At 37.3% G+C, this 16,053-nt stretch overlaps 1 protein-coding gene across 22 annotated transcripts in view; it reads right to left on the bottom strand.

Annotated features, from left to right (window-relative positions):
• MLLT10 (MLLT10 histone lysine methyltransferase DOT1L cofactor) overlaps positions 1-16,053 on the bottom strand; it is a 226,161-nt gene that overhangs the window by 58,175 nt on the left and 151,933 nt on the right. For 17 of the 22 annotated variants that reach the window (XM_054522034.2, XM_054522041.2, XM_054522035.2 and 14 more), the window contains 3 exons: positions 13,065-13,634; positions 5,506-5,550; positions 4,627-4,659 (listed from right to left, as the gene is read on the bottom strand). In XM_054522034.2, coding sequence (XP_054378009.1) covers positions 4,627-4,659; positions 5,506-5,550; positions 13,065-13,634 — 648 coding nt within the window. The remainder of the gene's footprint in view (positions 1-4,626; positions 4,660-5,505; positions 5,551-13,064; positions 13,635-16,053) is intronic. The other 5 variants (XM_054522043.2, XM_063727508.1, XM_063727510.1 and 2 more) reach the window with 3 other exon arrangements.

Here is a 16,053-nt window from a genome sequence, read left to right as displayed (position 1 = left end):
CTAATTTTTGTATTTTTAGTAGACAAGGGGTTTCGTCATGTTGACCAGGCTGGTCTCAAACTCCTAAGCTCAAGTGATCTGCCACCTCGGCCCCCCAAACTGCTGGGATTGCAGGCATGAGCCACCATGCACGGCCCCAAGGAAATATTATATATTTACAGTCATAGATATTGAGTTTAAAGCATATGTCTTGATTTGTTCTTTCTCAGAGAGGATCTTAGGACTTAATGAAGGTGGTTCTTTTGGGAATGTGAAATAACTTCATAAACTTTTGAAATTGGTGTTTTCAGGTAAGGAATTAAGGATAATATTGATACAAAGCAAAGTACTTTAGGAAAACACCTTACCAATTTCAAAAACCAATTTAGGTCCACCAGGATAAACTGCATATGATCAGAGAAATTTAAGAAATTTAAAAATTGAAGAAATAATATTAAAATTATTGTCCCAACAAAGGAAAACGGAAACAGAAAAGTAAGGAAAGATATATTATGTAAAGGTATCAGGAAATTTCAGAAACTTTTAAGGCAGTTTGGAAAGGGAAAGTAGTCATTTAAATATCTTAAAGAATACTATACGGAGAATTAACTTTAAATCGATGCCCATAAAAGAAAGTGCCTTGTATTTCATGTTTGGTTTTGTGGTGGTGCCCTGGAATGAAGCAGCCTAAGAGATTTCATGATCTTAATAAATTGTAAGTTTAATTTCTCTATTTCACTTAATAGAAGTATTTTAAATGCCTGTAAAAATGATGAAACAAGTAGTATGTATTAAAAGATTATAGTTTACTTTTATAGTCCAGTTGAAAACTAGCATATCCTCCTCCTAGTTTTCATCTTCATGTCTCACGGATGGTTTTGCTCTAGTATTTTCTAGGTTCTTCCATAATTTATTTTAGAAGTTGGCTTTTATTCATCTTATTTTGTCAGTATTTAGCTCATCATCTAATAGGCTTGCCATAATTGTTGAATGAATGAAAATTGTTAATTGCTACATTGTCCTAGAATAAGTTCCATATATATTCTTGGGAATATGTTCATTTTCTTTGGGAATTAAACTTTGTATTGGACTGTCTTGTCTCTTTCAGTATAGTAACTTGGTTCTTTGCTAAAGTAATAGAGTTGTTTCATACATTTGTTTTGGCCTTTCTCACTTTTAATATTATTTTGAAATGCTGGTTTAAAGTAGCCAAAGAGGCTGGGCACGGCGGCTCACGCCTGTAATCCCAGCACTTCAGGAGGCCGAGGTGGATCACTTGTGGATCACTTGAGGCTAGGAGTTTGAGACCAGCCTGGCCAACATGGTGAAACCCTGTCTCTACTAAAAATACAAAAATTAGCCAGGCATGGTGGTGGGTGCCTGTAATCCCAGCTACTCGGGAGGCTGAGGCAGGAGAATCGCTTGAACTCAAGAGGCGGAGGTTGCAGTGAGCTGAGATCGCACCATTGCATTCCAGCCTGTGCAACAGAGTGAGACTCCGTCTCAAAAAAAATAATAATAATATTTCCTTGGTCATTTCACTTGTATTAATTTTTCCAGAATAAGTTTTGTGAAGTAATAAATTTTAGTTTTATAAAGTTCTATTCAAAACATTTTGAAATGCATCACTTGCTAGAACAAATGATGAAAATAATCCAGAGTTTCAACTGTCTAATGAAAGGTTTTTTTTGAAGTTTCACAAATGTGAGATAAATATGACTAAGATATATTTCACAGAAACAAAAAAAAGTGTCTAGAGAAAGAGTAGAAATCAACTGGAGGAAGTATTAGAACATCACATACGAGAACCCAGAAGTATTAAAAAAGAGAGAAAGGGTTAATTCTATCAAAGACTCTGAAAAAAAAACTTTGCAGGAAGTAAACGAAACTACACTTAGTTTTAATAACTACTTTTACTAGATAAAATTGGAAGTCCACACCAACAGATACAAACAAGGTCTACGTCAGAGATGTTGCACATAGTAGTATAGCATCAGGAAACTACAAGTAGCTTCTATTGATGCAACGTAAAGTTGGGGAGAAGAAGGGATGAGACTGGAGAATCAGATTAGAACGAGATGAAGAAAAACTCCACATGCCATGTGAAGGAGTACAAATATTATCCCATAAGTCCCAGAAAATTCTCTAAGTAAGACAGTTTGACATGGTCTGATTTGCACTTTAGATTGACCATCAATTCTAGTAGCATCTAGAAAAGGGACTGGATAATGGAATGAAGGTTAGGAGTTTGCTGAAACAGTTCAGATGACAATGTAGGACATAACCAAATGGGGCAGCGGAAATACAAAAGAAAAGGAAGTTAAACTGATCAATAATAGAAAAGAGCTTTTTAAAAAAATGATGACTAGGAAAATGAGAGGGTAGAGTTGAAGTTAACTTCCTAGCCTAAGTCTGGTTGAGGTGGCTGAGTATCATACGGAAATGAAGCTTATTAGGTTTTTGGAAATATAAGTCTGCAACTCAGGAGAAAAGTCTATAAATTGGAGGCATCGATTTGGGAAGCTAATAAGCACAGGTGATAGCTGATACTTGAAAGCTGTAGGTATGCAGATTTTCCAAACGAGTACGTAAAAGAGTCAAGGAGAAAACAGTGTGAGAAAAAACAATCAAGGACTAATCAAAGAAATCATAAAAGACTGATATAATCTCAGAAAGTAATGTATTAGCCAGGCATGGTGGCACACGCCTGTAGTCCTATCTACTCAGGGGACTGAGGTGGAAGGATCACTTGAGCCCAGGAGTTGAAGGTTGCGATGACCTATGATCATGCCACTGCACACCAGCCTGGGTAAGAAAGCAAGATCTTGCTTCTAAAAAAAATAAAAAGTTAGAAAAAAAACTAAAATTATATAGCTGTAAAGGACTATCTATGTTCATAAAGATAAAAGATTCCAATCAATAATCCAACCATCCATCTTAAGTAAGTAAAAAGAGTATGGCTGGGCATCATGGCTCACGCCTGTAATCTCAGCACTTTGGGAGTCCACCTGGGAGAACCCAGGAGGCGGAGGTTGCAGTGAGCCAATATCACGCCATTGCACTCCAACCTGGGCAACAAGAGCGAAACTCCATCTCAAAAAACAAAACAAAACAAAACAAAAAACAAACAAAAAAAAACCCCAAACACAAAAAATTTCAAAAGAAAAAATAAAGAGAAAGAAAAGCTAACTGTTGGGGACGGGGCAGTGGGGGAGAGAAAATACTATACAAATTTTTCCAGCGAAGTCCAAGAGACTCTCCCTCAATCACCTACAGGGTAAACATCATTCACTAGGTGTCAATCCTACACTTCTACTTGCAATGAAAAATATAAATCCATTACATTGCTCCCATGATGTCTACTTTCTTTTAATCCCAAGTTTATTTTCTAAAGATGTTCAGGATTAAAGAATTAAAGAACAATTCTAAATTTACTTATGCAAACTGAAGATGATGTTAAACATCTTCAGCTTTTACAGTTCTCTACCAAATAACAGTAACAAGTTTATTTTATTTTCAAGGATGCTGCCAATCCCTTTTCCCTGTAGATACCTAGTGTTGAGGGACTCCTTCTTATCAAGAGTATTCATTATCTAAGCTTCCGCAGGCACAGGTTGCATAGGGAGACAAGAATTATGAATCAATCTACTAATTAATAAAAAATAATTTCTAAGATAAGCCTCCCACCCTAACAACCCCCACCCTTAAGGCAACAAGAGTGTCTATGCCTGCTCATTATGCCATTAGTCTCTTGTTGGCTGTCGATACTGTAAACATCTGACAATCAAACCCAAACGCAACATAAATCGACTGCAAATTAAACTACATTAGCAAAATATGCAAGATTTCATGAAGCTAATGAAAATGTATTGAAAAACTGCTTGGAATCAAGCATTCTTGAACAAATGAGTCTTGAACATAAACAGTCTCGAACAAATGAGATCTGTTAATAACTGAAAAAGAAAGTCAACAAAGTTGACACTAGCCTCAAAATGAGAATTTTTGAACATCAAAGGATTAACGAAGGTTCTTTGGGGAAACTGAAGAAACGTTCAAACATTTTTTGCAAGAATAATCTTCATTATAATTACATTACAAAGATAGTATTTGCCTTATATGCTGATTTCAGAACCCAATGCAGCAAAAGATACAACTCCACTGTAAAAAACCTGGTCCCAAACCAGATGTAATTTAAAAGACTATCTTCCATTTATTCACTATGTGGAATACAGGGGTAAAATAATTAAAGTATTCTATACATTAATAAACCCAAACCCTAAAAAATAAAATTCATATTCCAAGCAAATTCTTCACGTAGGTACCAATAATTACCTGCACTGGCAAGAGAGATCTCAAAAGAACTAAAAAAACCATTTGTAAAAATAAAAAGACCTTCAGAAACTTAAAACACTATTATCATTTTGCCTTAAAAAGAAACAATAAAAGCCAAACTGATGAACCATATTGACCTATCATCCTCTTATTGGCAATCTACAAAAATTTTTCACTAAGGTGCTGAACAATTGACTCACTGCAGCACTGGATTTCATCTAATCAATAGAACATGCTAGCTTTCAATCGAGATTCTCTACAAAAGGCAACCTTTGTGATAAACGAACCACTAGAGAAGATTCTAATAAAACTTACCATTGTGTATTGCATTCAGCAACTCTGAGAACGCTTTTAAGTAAGGAAAAAAGGACTTCAGGTTAAGATCATTCTCAAATACACAAAAGAAATACATAGCCATACACTGAATTAGTATAATAAAATTTCAGTAAGTCTATCATGTATCATTGTTTGAATCATTAAAACTGCAAGCTTGGCTCCATTTTTACATGGTATAAATTTTTAAATATTGTATTCCACTTGCCAACATATTACCAACTAAATTGAGATATGTTAAGATATATTGTCATAATGACAATAATTTCCTTAGTAATAAATATGTATTTCAAATCACTTTTTAAAAGACATCTATGTCAACGTAATATCTTGCTAAAAGTGAGTCACTGTAGGATGCAATTCTATATAGGTAAATCTGCCTTAGGGCACACTTAACAATATTTATTATAAAGAAAAACCTCATTATATCATCTAACCCTATCAAATATTCTCATTTCCTAGACTTCAGTATAAGAAAGCCTCAACACATGTAGAAGACTTAATCAAAAACACCACCTAATGCAAATATACAAATATTGAAAAATTATATTAAGAATAGAAAACAAAATGTTAAAAACAACCACATTATTTCAAGAAGGAGGTGAAGTCACAATTCTGCAATAAAAGCACCATACTGAAAGACCAACAATAATTAAAATTTGTATACAACTTGACTGTAATATGGTTCCATAACAAGACAAAGCAGTATATTATCTTTGCAGGAGAAAAGTATCTGTTCAATTAAGAAAAACTTGCATTTTTGAAAATTAAAATTTAGAGGTTCCGAGGTGGCATAACATACTAGAAAGAGCACTAGAGGAGACAAAAGGCCCGGGTTATCAACCCAGTTTGACAACTTACTAGTTGTTGGGCAAGCTCCATCATGCCGATACTGCATGGAAATTTCTGTTGAGAGGAAGGAAAAAGGAAATCAGTGAAGAAATTGCCAGTGACTCAAGGGTAAAAAAAGAAATAGGCCAGAAAAATGGAGGGAAATTCACCTAAAAGTGTAGTTAAGTAGGCCACCTAGAACTTCAAAAACAAAAATTATAAGCTAATAATTGGGACGTGAGGGGGAGAACCAAATGTGATAGAATTCTCACAAATCTTAATGGGAGTGTGTGGAATGTATCTGTGTTTTTACAAAGAGTGAGGAAAAGACATAAGGGCTTACAAATGAATCTGTATAATAAGTGTCTGAGAATAAAAGGCTTCATTAATGGGAGAAAGTATGATTAGCAACATGATTAGCAACATGATACACTAATATGCTTTAGATCTTTTTTTTTTTTTTTTTGAGACAAAGTCTCACTCTGTCACCCAGGATGGAGTGCAGTGGCGCAATCTCAGCTCACTGGGTTCAAGTGATCCTCCCACCTCAGCCTCCCAAATAGCTGGGACTACAGGCGCATGCTACCATGCCCAGCTAATTTTTGTATCTTTAGTAGAGACAGGGTTTCACCATGTTGGCCAGGTTGGTCTGGAACTCCTGACCTCAAGTGATCCGCCTGCCCTGACCTCCCAAAGTGCTGGGATTACAGATGTGAGCCACCACTCTAGGTCTAGGTCATTTATTAGATGAGAAGAGTTTAAGTATGATAATTTAGTTGATATATGACCATAAATACATTATGACTTATATAGCAGCATAAAACTCATTAAGTTATACTCAGCTCACTATCTTGAACCATTCATTTTTGAGAAAGATGGCTGGGTGTGGTGGCTCACGCCTGTAATCCCAGCACTTTGAGAGGCCAAGGCAGGCACTTGAGGTCAGGAGTTTGAGACCAGCCTGCCCAATATGGCGAAACCCCGTCTCTACTAAACATACAAAAATTAGCCGGGCACGGTGGCGCGTGCCTGTAATCTGAGCTACTTGGGAGGCTGAGGCACAAGAATCACTTGAACAAACAGAGGTTTCAGTGAGCCGAGATTGCACCACCGCACTACAGCCTGGGCGACAGAGCAAGACTTGGTCTCAAAAAAAAAGAAAAGAAAAAAAGAAAAGAGAAAGATAACAAATGAATAAGACATTATTACCCTTACTCTTTTATTCCACCCAAACGAGAAGAACAAGCAGAGGGTGCAGACAACAAGGAATAAAATACTAATAAAAGCAAAATCTGCTCAGAATATGAGAAATTAATTTCTATATGGCTTTCTGAGGGAAAAATAATTGATAAAACTAGGACCAAGGCTGCGACTCAAAGGACCTGGGTTTGCTAATCCTGGAAACAACTGATATGCCCTTATGGCTAACACTGTTGGCAAAAATTTTTTTAATGGAAGGACAACTGGGAATTCCTTGGATATTATTTAACCAAAAACATAGCCCCAAAATCCAAAACTTTTTGAGTGCTCCCATGACTCTCATGCTCATTGGTGCATTTTGGATTTCAGATTTTCAGATTAGGGATGCTCACCTGCTAAGTATATATAATGCAAGTATTCCAAAATCTCCCAAAAATCTGAAATTCCAAATACTATGGTCTCAAGAATTTTTAATACAGGTTACTCAACCTGTACTTTGAAAAGACAAAACAAAAAGGCCCGGGTTATCAACCCAGTTTGACAACTTACTATGCCCCAAGAAAGAAAGTGAATGCTAAAGCATCAACCCCTTGCAATTTGAGTTCTTTATGCCTCGTGTTCCATTACTGGAACCTAAGCTCGTGGGAGTTGTTTATATCCTACTGCTCAAGGTCATCACCAAAGTCTGATTTTTCACACACAAAAAAAGCGCAACCTCCAGCATAAATGGGTTAATGAATATCAGACTTTTCTCAGAGAATATAACAAGATGGTTTTAGTGAAGAAAAAGATGTTCTCAACTTTCACTTTAGTAAACCACAAATTTTTGTAATGTGGTGAAGATAAATAGCGAAGAGGAAAGGACAGATTGTCAACTCTTCCAAAACTGTTTTTGATGTTTCAAAAGATCTCGTGCCTAACTGTTCAGAACCCAAAAAACTGTACGTCGGAAAGAGTTCAGTCAAAAAACGAACAAAACCTATAAGCCCCAAACTTAAAACTCTTAGAAATCACTTTTAGAAACACACTAATTTTCCATTTTGTACAAGTCACTATAAAACAGGCCATTTATCAGGACACACTTCAATCCATAATACAAATTTTAGAATCTAAACTCTGAATCAAACATTTTATAGGTGTTTTCTAGGCTTCTACTCTAATTTGATCTACAGTTCCCAGAAAAAATGTACTCTGCTACAATTTGAACATGTCATGAGAGAATTTTGATTACTATTAAAACTGATGCTTTTAGCCAATAATTTCAAGAGGGAATCACATTAGAACCTGACTCTACTCCTGCTTTACATCCTAGTTGTAAAGGAGAAATAACAACATCAAGAGGAGCTGTCCTATTTCACAAGGCTGTTCCAAGGTTCAAAAGAGAGAGTAACTAAAGAGTTCCTAAGAAACTTAAATGTACTCAAATAAGAGATTATATTAGCATTGCTAAGCTGAATGAGATAGCATTTTTTTTCTTTTCCATTAATGAAATTCTTTAATAATGGTAACTAGCCAGAATAGTTATTTTAAGAAAAAGATCATTAGCTTATCAGTTTGATTTCTCCAGTCTGGCATTAATCTCTCAATGAACCCATCCTACCCTATAAACATCACCTTCACAGTGCCACAAACACAAGCTTCCTGTTCCTATTAGGCTTTTCCCTCAAACAGACCTTTACTTTCTTTTCAGGTAATGTTGGCCTTCGTCTTCTGCCTACTTCAAAGTACAATTCAACCTCTCCATGATCTTTTCCAACTTAATAATACTTTTTATCATAAACTGGCAAAATAAATACTACATGAAAAGCTTTAAAAACAGCTGGGCCCAGTGGCTCACACCTGTAATCCCAGCATTTTGTGAGGCTGAGGCAGGTGGATCATGAGGTCAAGAGATGGAGGCCATCCTGGCCAACACGGTGAAACCCCACCTCTATTAAAAATACAAAAATTAGCTGAGCATGGTGGCGTGCACCTGTAGTCCCAGCTACTAGGGAGGCTGAGGCAGGGGAACTGCTTGAACTCGGGAGGCAGAGGTGGCAGTGAGCTGAGATCGGGCCACTACACTCTAGCCTGGTCAATAGAGCAAGACTCCAACTCAAAAAAAAAAAAAAGAAAAGTAAAGTAAAGAAAAGAAAAAAGGCTTACAAATAATTTGTCTTACAGCTTAGCTATAAACACTCAGAGGGCAAGTACAAAATCATACAGGATACTTCTAACCACATGACATACACTCATGAGACAACTAATGGTATTCATTCATTTTTTAAAATGATATTTAATATTTACTATGTCCAAAGCACTGTGCTGGCAGTGAGGATACAGTGGTGTATGTCAGAAACAGCCCCTAGCCTCAGGAGTTAGTATTATAGTGAATGTTATACTTTAAACAACAGGTGCTTACAAAAGTCATCTTCGACATTACTAAATTATCAACCTATCATTCAAGAAAGTCAATCTTTTACAAACAACATCATGAAAAACAACTTGTGATGATGTAATACATAATACAGTTGTCTTCTGTGTCTGTGAGATTCCACATCTGGGGATTCAACACCCTTGTATAGAAAATATTTGGAGGAAAAAATTGAGTATGTACTGAATGTGTACGGACTTTTTTTCCTGTCATGATTCCCTAAGCAATACAGTATAACAACTATTTGCATAGCATTTACATGATACTAGGTATTATAAGAAATCTAGAAAAGAATGATTTAAGTACACAGGAAGATGTGCATAGGTTATATGAAAATACTATGACATTTTATAACAGGAACTTGAGCATCTTGGACTTTGGTATTTATTTGCAGGAGGTCCTGGAACCAAGTCCCCGTGGATGCCAAAGGATGACTGTATACATTTTCTCCTTCCTACTTATTTATTATATGGGGGGAAGCTTCTTGTTGCCACAATTACTAAATGATTTCTCAATTTCAAATTAGTCCGAAGGAAAAATTAACTTTTCATACCAATAAGAAACACTATTGCTGAAAGTTAAAATATTGGTTCAAATTTGTTCAGGGATCTCTTTGCTTAAAGTATGACTGACATTACACTAGTGTGGTGTTAGACCTTCATCAGCAAACACCTGTTGAACTGTCTAATTAAATGGCTCTGGACCCAGGGAAAATGCATATCTCCATCACTTAAAACCTAAGAGAATTCTGTCTCAGTTTCTTGTCCTATATAAATAATGAGTAATAACACTTAATGCTTATTAACTGCTTAACACAGTGTGTGGCACATACTAAGTGTTCATCAGCAGTTAGCAATTCTTAACTTATTATGACTAAAGCAGCGCATGAAGCCAAGCCTCTTCTAGATAAGGATACGCTTTTTACTATTATCAATAAATGTTCTAAGTCCTAAAATGTTTACTAATGTATATAAAACTAAAGAATATATCTCAAATAGTTTTCAATAATCTTATTCCATGATTATAGCTTTAACAAGACATAAAATATCTTCAGAGTAATTTTTTTTTTGAAATGATCTTTTTAAGAAAAAGATCATTAGCTTATCAGTTTGATTTCTCCAGTCTGGCATTAATCTCTCAATGAACCCATCCTACCCTATAAACATCACCTTCACAGTGCCACAGTAGTAACAGACAGTTCCCCTGTCTCGCTCTGTCTCCCAGGCTGGAGTGCAGTGGCCCGATCTCGGCTCACTGCAACCTCTGCCTCCCGGGTTTAAGCGATTCTCCTGCCTCAGCCTCCCTAGTAGCTAGGACTACAGGTGCGTGCCACCACGCCCAGCTAATTTTTGTATTTTTAGTAGAGACCGGGTTTCACCATGTTGGCCAGGACAGTCTCGATCTCTTGACCTCAGGTGACCCGCCCACCTCAGCCTCCCAAAGTACTGGGATTACAGGCGTGAGTCACCATGCCCAGCCCCAGAGTAATTTTTTTTTTGAGACGGAGTCTCGCTCTGTCGCCCAGGCTGGAGTGCAGTGGCGTGATCTCGGCTCACTGCGAGCTCTGCCTCTCAGGTTCAGGCCATTCTCCTGCCTCAGCCTCTCCGAACAGCTGGGACTACAGGCACCCGCCACCACGCCGGGCTACTTTTTTGTATTTTTAGTAGAGACGGGGTTTCACCGTGGTCTCCATCTCCTGACCTCGTGATTCGCCCGCCTCAGCCTCCCAAAGTGCTGGGATTACAAGTGTGAGCCACTGTGCCCGGCCGCCCCAGAGTAATTTTTAAATACAACATTTAAAAAATTTCTTGGCAGACAAATTTCTTAGGTCATTTATTTTTGTGAACTAATACTTACAAGAATTTCCTGCTAAATTACTATGTTTACCTAATGGTAAGGTAAGAGATACGAATCCTTTTTTTCCGCCACAGGAGTACCACAAACACTGCCCTCTGAAAGCAACCATCCTATGAGGAACACTATTCCTCACACCTAATATCTCCCCAAATCTGTAACAGATAGGAAAATATTTTCAGGGATGTAAATCAATATCTTAATTTTATTAATTTGAAGATGTGTTTCAAATAAGCATTCCAATGTAATTTCTGAAATTCAGAAATTCCCAGATTATGCTTCAAAACTACAGAAAATCAGTAAAGAGGTCTCCCCACAAAAGCAAATCGAGGCTTTATTTTCTCAGTAAGGTACTCATGTGATTACTACGCCTCTTGCTAAAAATGAAGAGAAATTCAATTTTTTGATTAAATTTGTCTAAAGGTACTTTTTGTGACAAGTGGGCTTACTGCTAAGCCCTTCTAGTTTCGAAGGAAACATATAAATAAAAGCATACATTCAAATATGCGATATATTTAAACCTTTTCCATGAACTTCCTTCTCACTACAATTTATATGTATTTTCCCCCTCTAAAATAGTGAGCCTCAACCAGAGGTAGTTTTAGTCCCCTGGACACATTTAACACATTTAACAATGTTTGGAGACATTTTTTATTCCCACTGTGGGAAGGGAGCATATGATGATGCTCTTGGCCTGTAGGGGGCAGGGACTGGGGATTCTGGTAAATATCCTGCAATACACAGGGTAACACATGAAGACTTGTCCCATCCAAATTGTCAATAACGCTAAGATTGATAAATCCTGCTCTAGAACCATCCTTAATGCGTCTAGAGAGTCAACTCATTTCTGAATACAAAGAAACTCCTGGCTATGTGATCTTGGGTATCTTATTTTACCTTTCAAAGCCTCAGTGTTACCAGCTGTAAAATGAGGACATCTCATAACTGTTGTTAAATGAGAAAATAAATATTAACAGAACTGGCACATAACAAATCACAGTTATTGGTTACTACTTCTCACATCTGACCTTTACATATGATATTCTCTCTCTTGGACTGGTCTTTTTTATGTTTGTTTACTGAAGTTACTACTGTGTATTCACAACTATTAAAACAATCTAAAATTTTGTATTTGTAAAATAAACATGAACATTCTTCGTTAAATTGTATCATTTTTCCATACCATTTCCCACCTACCCTTGCCACCAACTAATAGAACAAATACAATCCATAATAATTTATCTTAGCTAAATTCTTGTTATTTCAACAATCAGAAATCTAAAACTAGAAGAAAGGTTTCAACATTTATTGAAAACCATTTATCTTAAATTCAAGATGCAATTTAAAAGATAAATGCTGACATTTCAGTTAATATCAACTGTTAAGGGTCTAAAAACATGCATTGCATTTTGAAGAAATTTTTAAAAATTGAAAACAACATTCATAATACAAATTGCAAGTTACGGAAACATCCCGATGGTGTGAATAACAATGTATATCAACTCACTTGTCTTATAATAAAAAGAATGGTAAAATCATGAAGTGTATTTGAAAACAAAATTAAATCATTTCAGGTATCTCCTGAAATAAAATGTGACTGCTAGATTCCATAAATTAAAGTCATTTATCACTGATATAAAAATGTCTCAGGATAGAGTAATTCAAGTAGTATCTGTGTGAGGAGTCGTTTAGAAAATGATGACTAAAATTCAAGTTTAGAGAAAGGGAGCTCAAAACAAAACAAAAACCAAAGGGTGAAAACTCTCACACCCTAAATATAAATTCTGCATTTAAAAAAAAAAAAATACTGTGCAGGTAAAACAAAAATAGGAAATAAATTCTAAGTGTTTTGTAAGTAATGAATGACCCATAGATTGTTTAGCCTACATTTAATTGAGTAAAATCAAATTAGTGCCAAACATCTTTCCCAAAAACCAAATCATCTAAGACTTTAAGATATTTTTGTATTTTCCATTAGAAAATTTAAAAACTGAGAAATTTCACTTTAATTAAATGTCATTTATTAATTCCAAGTATTATCGTAACAACAGTTGAAAACGTTTTGAGACAGAAGGAGGGAGGTGGTGGGAGTGAAGGAGAAAAATAATAGGCAAACCCCTACCTGAACCAACTGGAGATGAGCCAACACTGAGGCTCTGTAAACTTCCATTCCTGAGCAACGTAGGAGATTTCTGCAGACTAGAGCTTGTTATGCTTCCTGCAGCTGATGCTACAGATGATGTTGGTGAAGCAGAAGAAACTGAGAGATGAGAAACATTCTCTTGATTTTTGTTTCCTTTGGGTCTACCAGGCCCATGCTTACTTTGTTTATTTCCTTTCCTTTTCTTTTCCTTTACAGTTTCTTCTTCTATGCCAGAAGTTTGAGCCCGCTTATATCCTGCTGTAGGAAGGCTGGAATTACCCAAATCTCCAGGTGAATTTTCAAAGCTTTTAGGCTGAGAAGTAACAGCTGAGGTTGAAGGGAGGCCAATTAAGGTACTAAAACTATTTACCCCCCCTTCCTGGCTTCCAGACTCTCCTTTATGTACATCTTTGGTTGTTGATGACTGTTGGGAGTGAGAGTAACTGTCATTACGCAGATCTGAGTCTGTAAAGCTCAGGAAATCCTGGGGAGACTGCACTGAACTTCCAGAAGATGATTTTACACTGCCTGGAGTTCCTGAAAAACTGCCTGTAGTTAAAAAAAAAAAAAAAAAAAAAAAAAATGGTTGGGGGGCGGGGGGAACAGAAAAATTGGATGCTAAAGTTCCCATAAGCAGCAGACATGATATAATCATTAAAGAGAAGAGTTAAAAAAATTAACTACAACACTTAGGACATCAGTATTTTAAGACTTGTCAAATTTATCCCCAAAATTACCTTTAAAAATATGTGTCATTTTGTAGATGGTATTAAATGTTTACTGTGGAATTGCAAGCTATTACTTAAATAATTATTAAGATACAAGATGTGCTTTATTTCACCTACCTTTTGCCACAGCAACATTCCGCAATTCTCCCCCAAACACCTCATGTAAGCCTGAGGAAGGACTAGAGAACAGTAGTCTCCTTTCCACAGTCATGCAAGAAGACCTAACAAGACTATAATCTGACTCTAAATGTCTAGGGGAACTTCTTTTTTGAATATTGAAGGTATGATTGAAAATGTTCCCAATATACAATAAGAACTTAAGATGTTTCCTAGGTTATGAGTTCTAAGTTTTAACTTTAAGACATATCAGTGATTGTTACTGTTCAGCTGAATCTACCACAATAGAAAATGGATTTGACAAAATAATGATCATATGGAATCTAATCTATACCTCACATTCTCCCAATCGAATTTTCATGGAACTTCATAAAGAAATCAGCCATCACTGCTTATTCTTTCTTTAAAGAACATCAGTACCCCACCATACCATTCTAAGATATAAGAACCTTAGGCTGGGCGCAGTGGCTCATGCCTGTAATCCCAGCACTTTGGGAGGCCGAAGTGGGAGGATCATGAGGTCAGGAGTTCAAGACCAGCCTGACCAACATGGTGAAACCCTGACTCTACTAAAAATACAAAAATTAGCCGGGCGTGGTGGCGCGTGTCTCTAATCCCAGCTACTCAGGAGGCTGAACCCGTCTCTACAAAAAAATTTAAAAATGAGCTGGGCATGGTGACGCATGCTTGTGGTCCCATCTACTTGGGAGACAAAGGTGGAGGCAAAAGCTAATTGAGGGTCTGAAGCAGGAAGAATGCTTGAGCCCAGGAGGTCAACCTTGCGGTAAGCCGTGATCACACGACTGCCCTCCAGCCTGGGCAACAAAGCAAGGCCCTGTCTCAAAATACACACACACACACACACACACACACACACACACACACAGAGTGAAAACCTAGAAAACAGGTTAGTGTGTTAACCTGTTAAACTTCAAACTTTATAACAAATGCATTATTAATCAACAACTTATTTACTGAGACCTATGTAAATCCCCTAAAAATTGTCCAGTATTTGTTTATCTACTAAAAAATGTAAACCTTGATTGTATTTATTTATTTAGTGGGTTTTATTGTTTGTTTTTCGTTTTTTGTTTGTTTGTTTTTTGAGGCAGGGTCTTCTTCTGTCACCTAGGCTGGAGTGCAGTGGCACAATCACGACTCACTGTAGCTTCAACCTCCCTGGGTCAAGCAATCCTCGCACTTTAGCCTCCTGAGGAGCTGGGGCCACAGGCAAACGTCACCAAGCCTGGCTAATTTTGTTTCCCTGTCCAAGGAGACAGAGTCTCACTCTGTCACCCAGGCTGGAGTGCAGTAGTGCAATCTCAGCTCACTGCAGCCTCAACCTCCTGGGCTCAAGCAATCCTCCCACCTTGGCCTCTGAAGTAGCTGGGACTATAGGCATGTGCCACCATGCCTGGCTAATTTTGTATTTTTTAGAGAGACAGGGTTTTGCCATGTTGCCTAGGCTGGTCTCCAACTCCTAAGCTCAGATGATCCACCTGACTGAGCCTCATAATACTGGGATTACAGGCATGAACCACTGTGCCCAGTTCACACCCAGCAAATTTTTAAATTTTTTTAGAGATGAGGTCTTACCACATTGCCCAAGCTGGCCTCAAGAGTTCTGCCCGCCTCAACATCCCAAACTACTAGGATTATAGATGTGAGCCACCACGCCCAGCCAACCTTAATTGTTTTTAATGTTTAGGAAATATAAATAAAAAACATTTATGGAAAAGACGCCAGAAACAGTGTCTCACACCTGTAATCCTAGCACTTTGGGAGGCCAAGGCGGGAGGATCACCTGAGGTCAGCAGTTCGAGACCAGCCTGGCCAACATGGTGAAATCCCATCTCTACTAAAACACAAAAACTGGCCAGGCATGGTGGCATGCACCTGTAATCCCAGCTACTCAAGAGGCTGAGGCACAAGAATCACTTGAACCTGAGAGGCGGAGGTTGCAGTGAGCCAAGATCACGCCACGGCACTCCAGCCCAGGCAACAGAGCGAGATCCCATCTCAAACAAAAAGAAGGACTGTTCTACAGAACTCAAAGCAAAGCTCCATCTTTTATTATTTTTCTCCCCAATTTTAAGCATTATTCCATATCTAGTTAAACATTA

Source organism: Pongo abelii, chromosome 8 (assembly GCF_028885655.2).
Source record: "Pongo abelii isolate AG06213 chromosome 8, NHGRI_mPonAbe1-v2.0_pri, whole genome shotgun sequence".
Lineage (NCBI taxonomy): Eukaryota > Metazoa > Chordata > Mammalia > Primates > Hominidae > Pongo > Pongo abelii.
This window is presented reverse-complemented; position numbering and strand designations above follow the sequence as displayed.